Source organism: Bombus huntii, chromosome 2 (assembly GCF_024542735.1).
Source record: "Bombus huntii isolate Logan2020A chromosome 2, iyBomHunt1.1, whole genome shotgun sequence".
In the NCBI taxonomy this organism is placed as follows: Eukaryota; Metazoa; Arthropoda; class Insecta; order Hymenoptera; family Apidae; genus Bombus; species Bombus huntii.
In genome coordinates this window covers 8702169-8721391 of record NC_066239.1, presented here as the reverse complement: position 1 = coordinate 8721391, position 19223 = coordinate 8702169, and the positions used below count along the sequence as shown (strand labels likewise).

At 40.3% G+C, this 19223-nt stretch overlaps 1 protein-coding gene across 1 annotated transcript in view; it reads left to right on the top strand.

Annotated features, from left to right (window-relative positions):
* LOC126875370 (protein groucho-like) overlaps positions 1–19223 on the top strand; it is a 77364-nt gene that overhangs the window by 46113 nt on the left and 12028 nt on the right. Inside the window, exons 5-7 of the mRNA XM_050638249.1 lie at positions 1226–1363; positions 11031–11310; positions 13266–13291. Coding sequence (XP_050494206.1) covers positions 1226–1363; positions 11031–11310; positions 13266–13291 — 444 coding nt within the window. The remainder of the gene's footprint in view (positions 1–1225; positions 1364–11030; positions 11311–13265; positions 13292–19223) is intronic.

Here is a 19223-nt window from a genome sequence, read left to right as displayed (position 1 = left end):
TATCTGTGTAACAAACACCTACGCTTCGCCAATTAAAACTCCAGCAAGACACAGTCGACGAAACCAAACAGTTGAAACGTAATTTCACAGCGGTGTATCTCGTTCTTTTGTACGTCTAATTTTACCGCATCGCGTGTTAAAAGTGTCCACGGTTAAACACTCTGCTTGCGAAAAGTGAGTGGGCCAAAAATATTTTCCATCTCTCCGGGCAGCTGGAAAGCATGTGTTCACCGCGAAAGCGAAATAAAAGCTTCCTTCCTCTTTTATGCACTTTGTTGCCGGCACGTTTTACTACGCGTAGCTCTCACGCGTCGACCGATCACCCACTGTGCCAAGTTAAAAAAGCGACGAACCGTGACCGGGTCCCTCTTACACCATTCAATGAAAAACTAATATTATCAGTGAAACTGTACAAGTCACGTGTTACAAATTACCAGTGCTATCAAATTCTTATGTACAACAGCCACCGTGTTTGATGATCTCGCGAATCCAGATCTTTGAGTAAATTTCGCAAATTACGAGTCTAATTTCTGGCGGAAATTTATAAAATTATAAGATAGAAGTTTGTACTTACAACTCGTAACTTGTCAGTTCATTGACATTATTTATACGATTTAATTTGATATTTTTACTTTGACTCAATAATTACGAATCCATATGAAATTTAAACGCTTGCCCACTATTTTGAGATTTCCAATTTTAATCTTAACATTTTTAACACGCAGTATCGCGAATCGAGATTTTTAAGTAAATTTCACGAATTACGATTCAGCCGATCATCTAATTTCTGGCGGAAATTTATAAAATTATAAGACAGAAGTTTGTAATTATAACTCGTAACTTGTCAGTTCATTGACATTATTTATACGATTTAATTTGATATTTTTACTTTGACTCGATAATTACGAATCCATATGAAATTTAAACGCTTCCCCACTATTTTGAGATTTCCAATTTTAATCTTAACATTTCTAACACGCAGCATACGTAACATTACTTCAAATGCTAAAAAAAATAGTAGAAAAAAGAAGAAATTATTGCTCCAAAAACTACATGGATAAATAAATGATAAATTTATTTTGAAAGACAGCGAATTAATTTCTACACCTAACGTTATTACTTGATAAATTATTGCGCAAGATCGTCCATATATTGTTGTTTTTATATAAATATTAATCGGGGACGAACGTTTCTCGTTAACCTCGAACCTTTGTTCCTTTTACAGGCCGAAATATCGAAGAGACTGAACGCTATCATCGGACAGATCCTGCCCTTTCTGTCTCAGGAACATCAACAGCAAGTTGCAACCGCTGTTGATAGGGCGAAACAGGTCACGATGACGGAGCTGAACTCCATAATTGGGGTAAGTGCGCGTCATGCTCCGTAATTGACTAATTTTCCAACAGAGGAGAGCGGTTGTTCGATCAGCATTACGCGTCAGGATATCGCAACAGGTGCATCGTGAAATTACGCGTTTCCGTCGAGGAAAAGGTTTAGTAATGATCTGTCAGTTTCAGTACCTCGGATACAATCGAGTGGACGTTTAAAGGATCGCTTTAAATAAGTTTTATCGGTGTCGTAAATTTTTTCATTGAGATATAGTCGAGCTTTCGTTAACCTTCATCCTCTTCGTCGTGTTGATTCGAACCGTTGCGATAAACGCGAAAGTGCAATATTGCTACGTGTCGTTTTATTATTTGTAAATCATACGAATGATATTCGTATGCTTGCCGATGTAGAAATACAAACGAGTCACAATTAAATGTTTTTATTAGGTTGTACATTTTACGTACGATTCGCCTTTTCCAATTGGGCCACACGTCCAATAACTTCAATTTAGTCATATAAAAAATGTATGGAATTTAGCCTGTTGTACACTTTCATAACCAAAGAGTAACACCGTTTGTTATTCTTGTAAGATACGTATAAATAACTAGACTTTATCTTTATGCAAACCCATATTCTCGAGAATATGATTAAAAAAAGCTAGAACTTGGCTAGAAAATTGTTCTACCTACCAAGTATTATACAAATCACTATACTTGCATGTTTTATACGTTTTTTCATACCATGTGCATTCTGCGCAATTTGGTACTTTCACATTATAAATGCATAAAGATCGGCAAACTACCCAGAACCCATGTACACAGAATGATCGTTTCAACCCATCCCATACACCTCCTCTTTTCTCATATCTACCGTATCTTCCGTATCTTCAAAGCGAAGTATCGCATGTTGCACTTAGAAGCCACAACATGATCTGCGATATTTTGGCGACGAAAAAAAGATGGGTGCACACGCAAAAACCTACCGCAGCAGGCAAAACGCGAGACAATTTTACACGCGACCAGCCGTTTATTCGGCGAGCGGGTAATTTAAGGTCGTTAAGTCGGGTGAATCACCCTTGCGTATCCATTACCTGACCTGGACGAGTCGCAAACGCGTTTCCACTTTAAAAAAAAAAAGAAAAGAAAAAGAATTTTTTTCCCGCCACCCAAGATCGCGTACGTCCGTCGTTGTCGAGCGAGCTTCAATTTACATAATAGTCCACCGAATCTAACCGCGCGACCGTGTGTACTCGTGCAAGCTGAAAAGGGAATGAGGTGTAGGTAAGCCGAGTCCTTTCTTCGCGTCTCGTGTACGACAGACTTCCGGTGGGAAACGTTTTTCTCATACTCATAGGCTGCATGCCGGTGATAGCAGGGTCGACGAATGCGAAATTGGCATTCGACCGCCGCGGCACGTATAATTGAGTTCCGTGTCGGTTCTCGCGTGCACGACTTGAATAATTCCCGATCGCCTAAACGAATGCACGGTCCTCGTGGCCCCGGACACGCTTGAATTACTCTTTCTGCACGTGCGCAGCTACATGCGCGTTAAAAACACCGCAGGCTAAAGGGAAATTTAGTAATCATATACGGCGAGCAGAAAAACCCAGTACGAGGGATTCTTTTTAAGAAATGATGATTTGTTTGTATTACGATATGAGAGACGCAGAAAATCGGAAACATATACTGTGCGACTACACAATGTATTTGTATATAGAGATCAGACCAATCGCACCGAGAAGCAAGGAATGGGCAGAAATAATAACAACAAACCGAGAAACATATATGACAACTGGCAAACTTCACGAAGGGAAGCAGAAAGTTGGATGCTTTCCGCATGAACGAACAGAGAAAGGAGGAACAGGAACGAAACACCAAAGACTGAAAGACTGACACGTAGAAGATGTATAGGATGGGACAGAATAAAGTGCGATTTTAAAAAAGCTGTAAAAAGGAACAATCAATTTTTCGAAATGTTATTTTCACCGCCTTCAAATACGTAAAAAAGTATTAAAGAAAAATAAATATTAGAATGGAAAAGTAACTAATTTTTCAAAATAACTCTGGTAATATGACGTCCGCTCAAGCATACGCATGCTTCCAGCCGGGCTCTCAAGTTATTCGTTACATTCCGCGGCATTGCCAGTGGAATTTGAACCACTTCCTGTCTGGAAATGGGCCTCGCCACTCATCCCTGAATTATTTGTAATGTCTTGATTAATTAAATTTAAAAATTCTTCACGGAACCGTCTTCGGTTCGCATTATCTGTTCCTTTAAGAGCCTGAACCATTTGGACTTCGTACGGATGATTATTGTGTAAAATTCATCTAATCGTTCTATTGGAAATCCTAAATGTAGCGCTGTGCGCTGGCGAGCCAAACGACGCGGGCTTCTTCCGATCGCAACTCTTACACGCTGTTACATGTTGTTTTCGGGTGTACGCACTGTTTTTGGTCTTCCAGGCGTTTTTTTCGTCGTTGACGAAGTCTCTTCAAACCACCCATGTTTCAGTCTCGACCCATTTTTTAATCAGACGGCATCGGTCTGAATGTTAAAATGGTTGCGGAAAGCATCGTTTTGATAAAACGCTTTGGCAGTATACGCGCGATGCTGAAGAGGGGTCCGCCGCTCCATTGATACAGCGTCCCCACTCTCTCACATCGACACAATACGATTGCTGCGCTTTTCAAAATCGCTCTTTATTCTGCCCACCCTGTATAATAACACGTGCAATAAATTAAGATATTGATCTACCTAGATAAATAGCATAAAAGGAATAAACTCAGATAAAAACGAAATGCAACGAGCGCCCATACATACGAAAAGACTGTAACAATCATAAGCTTCGATACAATAAACGAATACAATAGGATACGATATAATATACGATATGGGAGAAATTTATTAGTTGCATTTAATAATATTTTATTTTGTTAAGGTTTTATCTCGTAATAGAGAGAGAGAGAGAGAGAGAGAGAGAAAATACGTGGATGGATGTATTTATAGTAGAAAATATATTTAAGCAAGTTTAACTATAAGTACAATGTGTATGCTAGTCCAGATCCGCAGGCTGGCAGCTTTACTTTACGAAAGAGCTTCGAGGCCATGGGTCTATGGGTATTTACTCAATTACAGAAAACTGACCTGTCTGTACCTCGTTGCAGTATCTGTGCAAGGCATGTTCCTAGAAAACTATAAGGCTGAGAGGCCCTTCAAATTGATTTAGTGCTAAACAATACTGAATGGTTTCAAGGACTAAGAAAACTAAGCTTCAGAAAAGATGTGGAGTTTTCCTAGAAGTGGGACCCACTTCAACGTATGTTAACACTTTGACTACCACGTCGAAATCACATGTTTCGATCAGGACGCCACGGGAGTATTTTTATTATTCAAATAGTAAAATAATAATAAATTGATGATATAGACAACATCCTTCCCCAATGGACCCTGGCGCCTTGCTAACAGTCGATAGCGACATATTATAACAAGGCTTCGTTTATTTCAACAAACCATTCGCATTCGTTATTTCGTCGTAAGCAAAACGTCCAGAATATATTGTTGAAACGTGTAGAAGATATTAATAAGCAGTATTTGTTCATTCTGTGTATAATAGTAAAGAATGTGCACACTTCTAACTGTGCGACACGAAATGCAGAAGAAAAAAGGGCAAGCGTACCTTCTGTCTTTTTTTTTTTTTTTTTTATTTGGAAGTAGTTTACAATCAATTCTCATTGAGAATTATAAGTAAATTATTCTGACGTGGTGACGTTATAGAAAATGAAAGTTTCTTTCTCCGTGTAAAACTTGTACAGGGTATGTGAGTCTGATAGGAGTTGATTCTACGAAGCTCGTGGGACTAAGCTTCGCTCGTTTCGAATCGTCGAATCGGTTTAGCGAAGATAGTTGGAAGACAAAGACGATATCTTTACATAATATTACATCCTACTAGATTTTACTAAATTTTGATAACTAGATTCTACCGTAAAGGGACGATAATTTGTTAATTTTAAATTAAATATAAAGTCGAAGAATGCGCGAGCAAATTGATACGCTGCATTTTCGCGTAATGGACAGGCAGCGGACAAACGGCTTTCATTTTCTATAACGTAAATAATAAATGATTATCGTATGTTTGCTTCTAGCTGAATCTAATGTTTAAATCTAGAGAGTAATGTCTTTTTAGTCTGCGGATCTGATCCGTCGTGTCAAGTAATTGAGTAATTAGTGGGTTTTGGTGGTTGTTAATTCTTATGTTATATCTATTATTGAAATTATTATTGAATTTAACTGTAGGTATCTTAAGGTCGCGATTTACTGTTTCGTTAAGCGTACCTTTTTTTTTTTTATTATTTATTTATTTACATTTTACAATTTGTCCAGTAGGACATTTTAAGCAGAGAGTGCTTTTAATTTTGCAGAGAGTGCTATAAAAAAAATGTTAAACAGTTAAGATCAAAAATTGCTAAGAATCGGACCAAAAAGGTGACCACCTATTGTCCAGATTGTATTGATGAACCACATTTATGTTTAAAGTGTTTCAACACAGTGCACCGTTAGATGCAAGATTTTTTTTTTTTTTTTTATTTATTTGTTGAAATTACAATCAATTCTCGCGTTGAGAATTTTCAATAATTAGATGCAAGATTTGTTCTCATTTTTTTTTATTGATGTTCTAATAAAAATGTTTAATTGTTCAATGGGGCACTTTTTATTTCAAAGTATCTTCTATTTATCGCTTATATTCAAAATGTCCCAACCGTCAATTTTCATTCAATTTTTACAATTGTAAGAAGTTCAAGCGTTCCGGTCACTAATGACCACCGTGATCACAGGAGAAACCGTCATTATGACCAACGTGTCAGTCAAAGCGTTAACAGGATTCAAGTAAGTTTATTAATCGGAGTAGTTAATTCAACTTTGCACGGTTCAATAAAAATTGATCAAATTATGCTTGTTTGTTTCCCTTTCTTTTTCTTTTGTTTTGTCTCATCGCGAGATGCGTTTGACGTAAGACTGAATGAAACGATATATGTAGATAAAGAAAGTTAATTGAACTTCGTCTGGCTGATATCAAATTTGTCGGCGATCGAAGTATCTTTACCGGAATGGGTCAGATTAACTTTTGACGGTCGAAATGCTTGTAACGAAACATCATAGAAATTCGAATGCCGGCTGTTAATTATACCAGTTGTTTTCTACAGAAAAAAGAAAACTGTTGCTTTTGATTTCTGATTTCGACGTGCGATTTCTTCTGCCATTGAAATTTACTACGTCATTACCACGAGTCTGCCATAAAAACCGACCAACCCGCCAGAAAAATAAAAAAGAGCCATCGAACGTTATCTGGTCCGATCACCGCAGACAGAATCAGGCTCTCGTTGGGGCGTCCTCGATTTAACGAGCGCAGGCCTGACCGCTAGAAATCGTCGGATCGAGGTCGTGACACAAACCGCAATCTGCAGTTGCGTAATACGCGTCATCGGCATGTGGGGACGCGCGTGCACTCAGCGCCGGCCAGTGGCTAATACAAGGTGAAGCCGGCAACGTTACACGTGCACATGCACTCCTCTCGTTCGCACATGCGGTTAACGCATGCTGATGTACTTACCAAGGGGAGACGTTCCAATGTTTCCAGTTCTATCGTCGTAGGGTTGGAACATGCTAAATAAAGACGCGAAAACAAGGTAGAGATAAATCGAACGAGATAGAGTAAGGTACACACATATACATATAAATATACAAAAGGAAAGCGTAGTGGAAAGCAACGACGAACGCAGAAGAGAGACAGAAACGGACAGGGCAGAACGGCAGGGGCCAAAGGCTGAAGGGACGACAGAGGCAAATAGACATAAGCGCCAACCCCCATGAATATGTATTACTCGGTAAACAGGGGTTGAATCAATATTTCGTTTAATAACACTGCACGCTGGAACGCAATTCTCCCTGCCCCGTTTCTCCTATCTCGCTTCCACCGTTCCTTGTCTCCGCTGTATCCCATTGCACCTCTCTGTTTCACCCTGTCTCGTTTCGTTCCCCATTTCCTCTTCTTCTTGCACCTTTGAACGCGCGTATCGCACGCTTTCCTGCACGCACAGACAGATACGATAGCTAGCCAACCAGCCAGCCAAGGGGGATGCATTTGTACAGGCGCATACAGGATATTCCCTGACACGTATTTAAACGTACAGGTATGGACGAGTCGCACCTCCGGCACTGCGCGATGGTGCCGGACCGATTCTCCCCTCAGGCATCAGGCCAGCCAACCCTCCTCGTACTGTAGCTTCCCTTTCCGCGTATTATTCACGCCGCGTTAAACCTCGTTTGGGACTATTACGTTTCGTTTGCCGCGTTGCACGAACGACGACGTCCCCTGTTCCCCCCCCCTGTCGATTCTCTCGCGTTGCTTCGAATACGAATTGAATACCGTCGGGGGCTCGTGCACGCTCAACGTGGCCTATGCTCGCCGATTTTCGCTATACATGTACGTGTTTGTTGCGAACAACGCCGCTTCCACATCGGTTCTTTCCCCACCCCATCAGGTCAAACCGTCGGTCACAAGCACAAGGATTGGAACTTCGAGACGCTTTGGACGATTTTTAATAACAACATGAGAATCTTATCAAAAGGGTGAAGATCAATGTGGTAGTAATGTTTATCGACTTCAACCGACGGCACTGGAAGTGGACTATTTTTCTAATCTAAAATTCTCTCTCCACTCTTCGGTTGCGTACTAACGATGAGTTAGTATTTAGAAACTTTGGTAGTTAGAATGCCTTTTTATTGAATCGTCGGGCTATAAACCGAAATCAGTTATTATTCGCGCCACGTCATTGCATTGAGATCGTATTGAGAAACAGTATATCTTTTTCTTCTTCGATAGGAAACCGAGTTATTCTTGTTACATAGCTCTAAAATCAGCGAAATAGAATATTTTATTATACAAAAATCGAACTCAGGATACAGGAAAATGAACATTTACGGAACAACTCAAGCCTGTTGCCTTTTGAATATCGCGTGTCTATTGCTCGTTCGACAATTGTTTCCGTGCTTTGTATCTTTACTTTTATTTTTCTTTTCTTCTTTCGATTGATGTTGGTTTGTGAAATGGGGAAAATATTATAACTGACGTTTACGCATGTTTGATGGATGATACAGGGGTGGAAATTTTGGTCAGGGGTGTCCGAAATTTGATCAGGGGTAATCGATACATTTTGTTATGTATAAAGTGGAAAATGATTATACGGCGTGGTGGTAATGGTAGTATTATGGATATAGCGTAGCGTTCGAAATAAAAAAGGGTAATTTATGTAAATGGTATTCTTGGAACTGGTGAACATCCGTGGAAAGTTGTGATTCAGTGGCTGCGAATCTCCCGATGAAATGAACGTTAATAAAATCAGTCGATTATTTAAGCTGTACCAACGACGTTATCGGTGTTATATTTTTGGTAGATTCGTTTAAAATGCGTCTTAATGTCTGCCCAATAATAATAATGTCCAGTGGACGCGTATTTCTGTCATTCGAAAGCAACGTGCTTTCAAGTGGTCGAGTTAAATTTAGACGAAGCGAAAGGTTATCTTCGGTATTCGATAAAATTATTCAGTATTCGAATGTTCCTTGTAAAAATAAATTCTTCCGCGCATTCGCCTCTCTCCGTAAAAACATGGCTTTAGCAGCGGCTAAAATATCCTATCGGGGTAAACATATTTAAAATAGAACTAATTTTCCAGCACGAAGACGTAATCTGCGAGTGATCAAAATAGTGCATAATTGTTAAAATAGTTGCACCATTAATCGAGGTCGCTCTTTGTTTAGAAACTTGAACTCTCTTCCGCGATTACTGTTCTATTCTACTTCTGTTTTATCGCAATTTTAATCGTGTTACTCATTTCCTCATCCTCTCTCTTTCTCTTTACTTACACATCCAACATTTGACTCTGCATATAAAGCAAACGTAGCATAAAAACGACCTACTCTTTCAATTATGTTCACAAAAATATGAAGCCGCTCAAATATCCTCGACCTAGTATTAACCGCCGACTTAATATTTCCAAACGTTTAAAACTCCCACTGCAAAGCTTACTAACCGATGTCCACAAAGCGTTCGAAAAAAAGAAGAAAAAGAAGGGAAATTCCGCAGCAAATATCGCGCGAAACATCAAACGCCGCAGACCGTTTACCGTGCACGTCGATAAAAGCTCTCGACGGCTACCTCGAAAAAGCGGGGCGTTTCTTGAAAAAATCGATACCCCTGAAAAATGAACGTCAACGAGGCCTTCCTTCTCTTGCAAACGTTTCACCGTCTCGCGGCGCGATCCCCGTGGCCCCTTCCTGGTCGTTCGTCGAGCGGGCTTCACAGCATAGAAAAAGTTGTTGCGCGTCAAAAGCCCCTCGCCGGAAGTCGAGTGGCCGCAAGGCAAATTGCAAGCTACATCCGTGGAGTAGGTACACGTGCGTAGGGCGGTGCAAATACGTCCCTAGGGGGTAAACTGTGCTGCGGGAAGACCATACAAGCTGTATACACACACGCCAAGCCGCGACCCCTCGCCGTCCCTTTTGGCCCATTCAGCGACAGTCCAGGAAAATAACTATCGTACACAATCGGCGCGTAGCCCGAGAGGGGTTATTTCGCATAATCCACCCTCGTCGGTGCGACCACGACCCTCGTTCTACGAGAATCGTGTGTTACTTTCTCTCCCCTTCTACTCTTCTTTGTTCCTCTCGGTCGATCCCTAAATACCTAAGTGAAATCCACGATAAGCATGATTCGCTCACGTAACGAGTTTACCGGCCTCTGTTATCCCCTCTTGATCTAACATTGGATTTCTCCTGCCCTCGACAACTTGTTCTCTGTCTTCTTCGTGCTGAGTTTCTTTTTTCGTCTTCCCGTTTGCTCTTCACCGGTCTGTCCGCTCTTGTGTTCGTTGATTCACCTTCTCTCCCTCTATTTCTCGTTGCCTCTTATGGAGTAGCTCTTGGGACACCGTGGCCATCGCCATTGGTCTGCAAGGGTTCTCGAACACGGATTCGTTTTCACCCCTTACACGGGGCGTATAACGTCAGCTTGGATTTTCTCGGCGATGACATTTCATCCTGACGCCGATGGATGGTGTCATCTAAGGAAACGTCCACAGGGGACGTACTTCTGTGGTTCGAGTTATCGGTGATTATTATCGGTGGCGAAGTTTTATGCATTTTATGGAAGATTCGAAGGTGATATAAATACACAGAATGCAATGTAATATTTAAAAATGTGTCGAATAGAGAAAGAGCCTGTTCTAATATATCTAATAAACGAAACACACATTTCTGTATAATTTCTATCTCTTTTCTTGTATTCATAAAAGTATGAATTTACATAAGTACCGATAATGGTATATATAGAATGTCGAATATCTGAAACGTATGAAGAATTCAATTTTTATATTTAACTCCTTTGTTCTTAAATAAACCAATAGTGTTACGATAGATGAAACGCAATCAAAATTTAAACACAGACAATATTAATATACTATTCCTAATACTATTCCTATAGTATTAAAGAAATCAATTAGACAATAATACTATGTGTATTCGATGGCTATTCTCTTTGTACAAAATTATTTCTTTTATAACGAAAGATTAATTAATTCAATCAATAAAATAACGTTGTTATATATGAAAATTGAACCACGGTGATAACTATTTTTTCTGTGTTTTAGCAACAGAGACCTGACATATCAAGACTGCTGCAGCAAATGCATGCTCAACAATTGCCACCGGGGACGGCGATAGGTGCTCATCCAGGACTACCCGGACTTCCGGGACTAGGACCAGCTGCTGGACTTCCGGTGCCAACTTCCGCCTCCGCGGCTCTTCTTGGCCTTGGCTTAACGCCGGCTGCTGCCACAGCACCGGGCACAACAGCGGCTCATCCATTGTCGATGTTGAGTAAAACGGAATTGCATCGTGGTCAACCCGATGATTTAAAAAGCAATGGCGGTGAGTATCGTTGCTTCTCATTTCGATCAAAGAATACAAAGCTCCCATTAGCTTCTAAGGATTTTAACCCTTTGATAGTCCTAAGCGATTTTCTATTTTTATCGTTAATTTTGTTGTAAAAAAAATAAAAAAGGATTTCTTGTATAATTTAACGTTGAATATATCACGGTAGATTCTTTTCTATTTTTAATTTGGATATATGGTATTTTGATATGGAAAATAGAACCATTAAATAAACGAAAATAGTACTCGTCTGTGCTCGGAGGCAAATATTATCGTGATTTCTCGTGGAAAATAAGAGAAATATCGGAGTAACGGAGTTAATACTAATAAAACAAGAGAAACTAAGGAGAAATCTACTGTTCGATGGTACAAAGCCTCGTTCATTTAGCTAGAAAAGTCAACAAAAATACCGATAAAGATAATGATTCCTCGACGTACGTTACTCATAAAATATGCTTCTGATGGATCAAATAAACCGCGTATTTTCGCCAAAGAAAATCAACACGCGTGTATCATCGACGAAAACGTATCTCAGCTGCGACACATCAGCAAACCAGTAGGTAGAAAGGTTAATTACGGCATAACACGTATGAAATCATATGCTATATCCATCTGCAAATTATTAGAAAAAGAATTCCATCAAAATTACAACAATATATATTGTACTTGGTAGCGTGGAATCTGAAAAAGAACTTACGGTCCGAGGCATCAAAACCCATTTTAACGTCGGTGCCTGGAATCAAATTAGCGCCAGTTAATTTCCGCGCTTCCTTTTACGACGCATTACATTCCCTTCTCCCTCGCAGCAATTCCAAAAAACCACAGAAGACCGGCGCGCGGCGGGTGCGCACCCCTCCGCGCCACACGCTCCCCTTCACGATCGAATTCCTCGCCGCGGCTCTCTCCACGAGAATCGTAAAACCCCGGAATACTCGTTATACGCATACCTTCCGCCCTTTCACACGATTTTAATTGCCACCTCTGTGGGCAGCACGGCGGGAAAAGAAATTAACGAAATTCCGGCCTTTGGTCACGTTCGAGTGGCGCTGCGCCCCGATATAACGAATCACACCAGCACGCGCGCATGCGCAACAACGAGCGAGCGAGCGAGTTCCATGCTGCAAACGGTCCAGACCCATCGCGAGGTTTTTTCTCTTTTTGTCACCATCATCCGTTTGATCCCGCTTTTGCGATACCCTGAACAAAAAAAAAAAAAAAAAAAGAAAAAAGGAAGAGAGGGCCAGTCGACCGACTGTAGCCTATGTGTGTATATGTACGTGTCCTGTGTATATTGGTCTGTATATATGTATATGTATGCGCTATCGAAAATGGGTGGTCGGGAGCACTCTGGACCGCGGGACAGTCGACAGCGGGGGAAAGGGTATACGGGGGGTGAGGGAGAGAAAAAAAAGAATATGTAGCCGACGTGGCGCGAGCGTGCGGCTCGGCTCGCTCAACTGGAAATTTTCAAAGCGCTTTTCGGGTATCCGCTTTCGAGGCGAGGGGTGAGCGTGTTTGCGTCACCCTGTTAGCGGACACCGGCGGTTTTGAGCGAAAAGCGCATAAATATGCATGAAGATCATTTATACGGGCGCCTCTCGCGCTTCTACTATCCACGCCACGCTATGCCACATCGCATACGTATCTAACACACACATAGATATAGATATATATATATAGAGAGAGAGAGAGAGAAAGAACAGGCTAGTCTCCCCCTCCCCCCCTGTTTCGGCTCACACCCCTGCTGTCTCTTTTTTATGGGCACGTTATTAACATTTTATCGACGCGCGGTGGCCGGGATTTCGACAGTTTTTTTCACCTGCCCCCGTCCGCCCCTAAATCGTCCTCCCATTTCACCCCATGCATGAAAATGATTTTTTTTTCTCGCCCCCTCTTCCCATTGAAAGCGCACGGCTTTTGACTGACGATTGTTTGCATTTGTCTCGTTACAGGTCTCAGCTCGACCGAGGAAAGACACGTGAGTAGAAAATATTTTGTTCTATTGTTTTTTTCTATATTTCCCTCGCTTTCTTCTGTACTCGCCATTATCGCTACTTTTTTTTACTTTATCTCTCTCTTTGCCTTTCGAGCTAGCGAACGATTATTTACGAGTTATATAGACGAATTTCTCGAGTGATCGGAGAATTTTTGTACGAGAAACTCGCCGTTAATGAAATTTTGCTCTTTCGTTTCGCGTACTTTTATATTCGGTTGGAGTGCATTTAGTTTTTCTTTCGTTGCTTTTAACGAGTAATTTACGGAACGGTTGACGCGTGTACCGGCGCAGAAATCACGCTCAACGATAACGTCGCCGTTTCGAATTAAATTATTAATGGACGTTGAAGTGGCGGCGACGTGGCGCTTTTTGTTAGAATTTTCGAGCGTCAGAGATGCAGAGAGCGTGTGTTTGGGAAGTGAGAAATGTAAAGAGAGAGAGAGAAGTAAATGAGGGGAAGGGATGGAGAAATGGACGAGCCGCGCTTTATTTTTCATGTGTCGTAATTAAGGTTTACTACGCAAATGAAATTATGTCAGCGTCGCTGTTTTATCGCGGATGAAACAATAATATGCGCCGAGATTTACGGACCCATATTTTCGCTCCGGTAAATATTTCTCCACTGAAACGCAGACAAATCATTTATCGAAATGTCGAGTTAACAATCGGATTATCCGTCGAACTTCTACGTACGATCTATCGCATAAATAAATAAATATGCGAACGGATGGGCATTTTTTACCGCTTATCCGTTCTCGCCGCTGTTTCCGTCTGAAATTTCCAAAGGATTTAATGACGTAGATAAATAAATCCAATTGAAACGAATCGAACGAACGACAAAAATCGTCTCTGTATTTTCAACGATTAAAATTGCTTCAACATCCGCGTCTCTGTTATTGAATTTATGACGCGCGATGTGCGTGCATTCAGCGTGGAAAGAAGTTCGTCTCTCCATCGGTGATATGTAATAAATCGACGTCACTTTTTCGATGGATAGGAATTAACAATAACATTTAACAATAATTTAAAGTCACGTTTAAAAATATCACGTTTCGTCCACTGTAACAATAAATATTTTTGATTTTATGTACTAACAGGTTCGTATATGTGTATAGTTTTTCTTTAAAACTGTCTATTTTCTTTTTTCTTTTTGTCCTTTTTCGATACAATCGCAGACGAAAAATTAACATTTCTACGAAGTAAAAGTATAAACTAAGGTTCCTACGAAAAGAGGTATAACAATGTTTGAAAAAATAAAGACGTAATACAGAATTCGATATTTAGTAAGTGATTGTTACTTCTTGGCTTCTTGAACGTTTAATAATATTATTGAAGAAACAATCGTTCCTCTCTGACGCATTTTATCTCAAGGAGCGTATTTTAGTTAATCTTTCGTAGACAATTGTATCTCTCAAGGAGGTGAATCAAATCTGATATAGAAAGATAATACAAAACAATAAGAACGAAGTTCAGTCATCGCTAATGGTGTTTATTGGCTTCTACGAAACTTGTACATATCGTTTATGATGTTTTGCAATTGTTCTTATACCGTTACTAATATAATATAATATCTCAACTTTTAATGTCCTCCCTGACATTTTTTAATTTAATTAAGCCACGTTAAAATATTTGAAATTTATCGATACATCTAGATTCGTTGGAAGACAAGTAGTTTATACAATAAAAATTGTCCAATTTTCCTCACTAACTACTTCATTTTATCCACATAATATCAGTTCACGTTCAGATAAATAGATTCGATCGACAAAAATCCATTTAATCGTACAATTAACACTTTGACTACCACGTTGGTCATGTATGACCGGCCACGATTTTTCCTGTGACACCACACGGTGGTCATTTGTGACCGGAGCGTTTGAACTTCTTACAATTTAAAAATTGTATGAAAATTGAAAATTAGGACATTTTGAATATAACCGATAAATAGAAGATACTTTGAAATAAAGAGTGCCCCTTTGAACAATTAAACATTTTTATTAGAACATCGATAAAAAAAAATGAACAAATCTTGCATCTACAAATATTATTATAAACACACCTTAGAAAATAATCGTAAATGCTGTTTTATAATCATGTAATTGAAGTTACAAGTGTGCACATACCTTACTATTATATATAGAATGAGCAAATACTAATATCTTATACACGTTTCGGCAATATATTCTGCACGTTTTGCTTACGACGAAACAACGAATGCGAATGGTTTGTTGAAATAAACAAAGCCTTGTTATAACATGTTAGCAAGGCGCCACGGTGGTCATCCGTGAGCACCAATAAGATAAACGGTCCATTGGGGAAGAATGTCGTCTTCCATCATCAATTTATTATTATTTTGCCATTATATGCTTTAAATAATAAAAATACTCCCGTGGCGTCCTGAGCGAAACATGATTTCGGCGTGGCAGTCAATGTGTTAACTAAAATTTCATTTCGTTTCTCCGAAGCTTCAAACAATATTAGCCGTACGTAGTAATGTTATCTGCGACAGTGTTAAACGCAAACCATCGTTCCAATAAATAAAGTCTAGATAAACGGAGTTCCACTTTACGGAATTTTCTTCGATGACGTAAATGATGCACTCGAGACAACTACATATTTCTAATCTCGGGGTTGCAGCATGAACACGCGGCATGTATACGCACCTACAACGTACTCGACGTACGAGCACTCGCAACGTGACCTCCTCAATCTCTCTCTCTCTCTCTCTCTCTCTGATTCCCTCTCCTTCTGCCGTGTATTACAGCTACATTACACGCGTGTAACTTTCCGTGCGCGTGAAGGGTACAACGAGTGCTTCGACGTACTTCGCTTACGAGCACCCACTGTACGCGCAATTATGTTTTCGACGAACGCGTGAGTGGTATAAAGTGGTGGACGTGAAAGAGGCCTGCATGAAAAATACCTAACCGCGGCTACTAAGAAAAGAGCGTGTGCTCTTCGCCTTTCGACTTCACTCGTTCCCGCGTTTTGGTTCGTTGGACTGCAGTTTCAACGAACGCGGACCAAGGAAATTTTTCAGCTTCCCGAGCTTTCCGGTTCTATCGTGTTTACTTTTAGAAAAATTCTTTCCGAACGGAAATGGTTAGAGAAGAATATTAGTAGGTTAGTTGGTGGTTACGCTACGCTTTGAAACGTTTCGCAACAGAGTTGGTAATTTCGATGTATTTTTGTAGCATACAACTGTTTCACATCGAGGGTTTTATTTCGAAATGCAAAAAGTTAGAGCGATGTTTCCTTTCCTATTCTTCTTGTTTGTCACTGAACACGGCGCAAGAAACGTTATTCGCAAACGATCGTGAAATGGAAAGATTTTAGACGAAGAAACTTCCTCGAGGTTTCGGTCTCAGACCTTCTAATTATTCCACTTTTTTGAATAATCAAGTTGGTAAAAACAGCTTGTTTCGTAAAACCGTAGGGAACGGAATATACTCTAATAGTAAGGAAACTGTATCACAGAATTGTAGTTTATCTACATATTTCCTTAACACGCAGAGTTCTAGAAGTATCGCTCTTACGTACGCGAAACTGTGTCGAATTACATACGCAAATATCATCCAACACTTTAGTACTTGATGCAAGAACTTGGAGTTTAGTGTAGCAATAAGACATTGATGTTCTTCCATGTTCTTTCAAGTAAGACAACAAATGAATGATTCTGAATAAAATTAGCAAACAGCACAGGCGTATTCAAATACATTTGAACCTGTACATTACTTGTAATACGTTGTACTCTACACACTTTCAACATGCATTTGCACAAGTGAAATCGCACTTTTCTGAGAGCCATTGCGATCTAAAAAAAAGTAACTCGTCTATTAGCATTAGCGATAATCAACTCCTGCCAGTTCCTTCATCTTTTTTCAAATTATAATACTTAGACGTATTCGGTAAAATCAATGTTGGCTCCCACCGAGTACACATATCTATATTACCTTCATCGTAATGTATCTATCTTTATACTTTTATGTCTACAATTTTTATAACCTACTTTTTATACTTATACATATTTACATATACTCTTTCATATTTATAATTTTATTTAGCGATTTATAATCATTGTTATTACATACTTGGAATATTTAGATACGTTAGAATCTGATTAGAATCTGATAACATAAAGTCAAAATGCAGGATATAATAGCAGAAGAGGCTTTTATATTTGTCTTACGAAACTGGCTATTCGTTGCGAAGGCACGAAACAAAGAGGGACCGGTCGGTGTAAATCGAGCGAGAAACGGAACGAATCCGCGCTCGGGAACAAGAGGAGAAAGATATACCCGACCGCTCGAGAAGGAATAGCATTAAAGTTACAAAAGTAATTACAGACGAATACTAGTTCTCGATTGTATCGAGCTTAGGGAATAAAGTCCGCGTGCCGGGGGTTGGCCCACAATCTTTCTTTCTCTTTCTGCTTCTTCGGTGCAGAAACTTTTCTTTCCGAAGTCGTAGCCGTAGGGAAGGAAGAGGCACGGTTCGCCCGTAGAAAATGCAAGTAACGATCCTTCTTCTTGCGAGAATGGTCCCGAACCAGACCCCATGGAACGTGCAGAGGTAGTAGTAGAAGAAGAAGAAGAAGAAGATGAAGATGAAGATGAAGAAGAAGAAGAAGAAGAAGAAGGAGTCAAGATGAATAGAGAGGGACGCGTCGAAGAAAGGAAAAAGAACGAAGCAAGGGAAGGAGAGAGACAGAGAAACAAGAAAAATAATGGAAAGAGCAGAGCACCCATAAAGAAGGAGAGGGAAAGGGGAGATAGCAGCGTGTATTATAGGTTTGCCGAGCCTGTAATCATCGCGGGACCGCGAAACGCCCATCGACGCCCTCTCATTCTGCCTCTCGCCATTCTATTTTCCTCTCTCCTTATTCGACCCATCCTCGGGCAGTTTTCTCTGGTTCTTTCGTCCTTGCTGCGCGCTCCCTCGTGTGTGTCTCCTCGTCCTATTCTCTCTTCCATCGCGCCGACTCTATAATCATTATCAACCTCTTCCCAAACCATCGTCTTCCATTTTTTTCCCTTCGTTCCCTTTCCCCCCCCCCCCTTTATCTTCCCTTTTTTGTGTGTGTGTGTGTGTGTGTTTTTTTTTATTGTACCTCTGCCTTCCTTCTGCCTGTATCGCGGTATCGTGCTTCTTTTAATTCTGTTTGGAGCCGCGCGTGTGCTATTCATGGCCCGTCTCCCAACCGTGCTTTCCCCTTTTCCATGGATTTTAGCGTGTTCATGGCCAGCCTCGAATTCTATTAAGCTTCGTTACAAACTGGACGGCTATGCGGAATATAATGTGGACGCGTCGCGTGCCGCCAACGGCATTTCTGTGGGAATGAATTCGAAGGTTACGTGTGAGAAAATTGGCTCGACGGGAATTAGACAGGACGAAGTTTTGTTACGTTGGAACGGTGATTGTTAGCGGGAATTGGGGGCGAAGGTTCGGCGGTTTGCACTTGGTTTTCAGTTACCACGGTCCGTTCGACCGATGTAGAAATTTCGAATGGTAACCGGGCCAGACAGAAGTTTGTTTAAGTACATACATGGATCTGTTTGTTTAAGTTCCAGTGAATTAGTCTTGATTCTTCTAGTTACTGATTGTTAATGTAAAAAAGCATTCCATTTGCAAGCGAATAATTAAACGAGTTTTTAACGGACAGTTAAGAACTCCTGTAACGTTTGCGAAGACACGTGCCTTTCTTCTTCTTTTCTCTTTTTTCTTTAACTTTAAATTACGCTTCAACGTATAACGGTTTATTTTCACAACATTAGCTTCTTTAGATTTTTTATGTCGTTGTCGAAATTGCAACGACTTTCAAAGTTATCGAGTATAATTACAAATTCGCAGACAAGTATCGCAAATTTGTATGTAAAAAGCATCGGGGGATCTATTTTCCACGGCAGAAAAACAC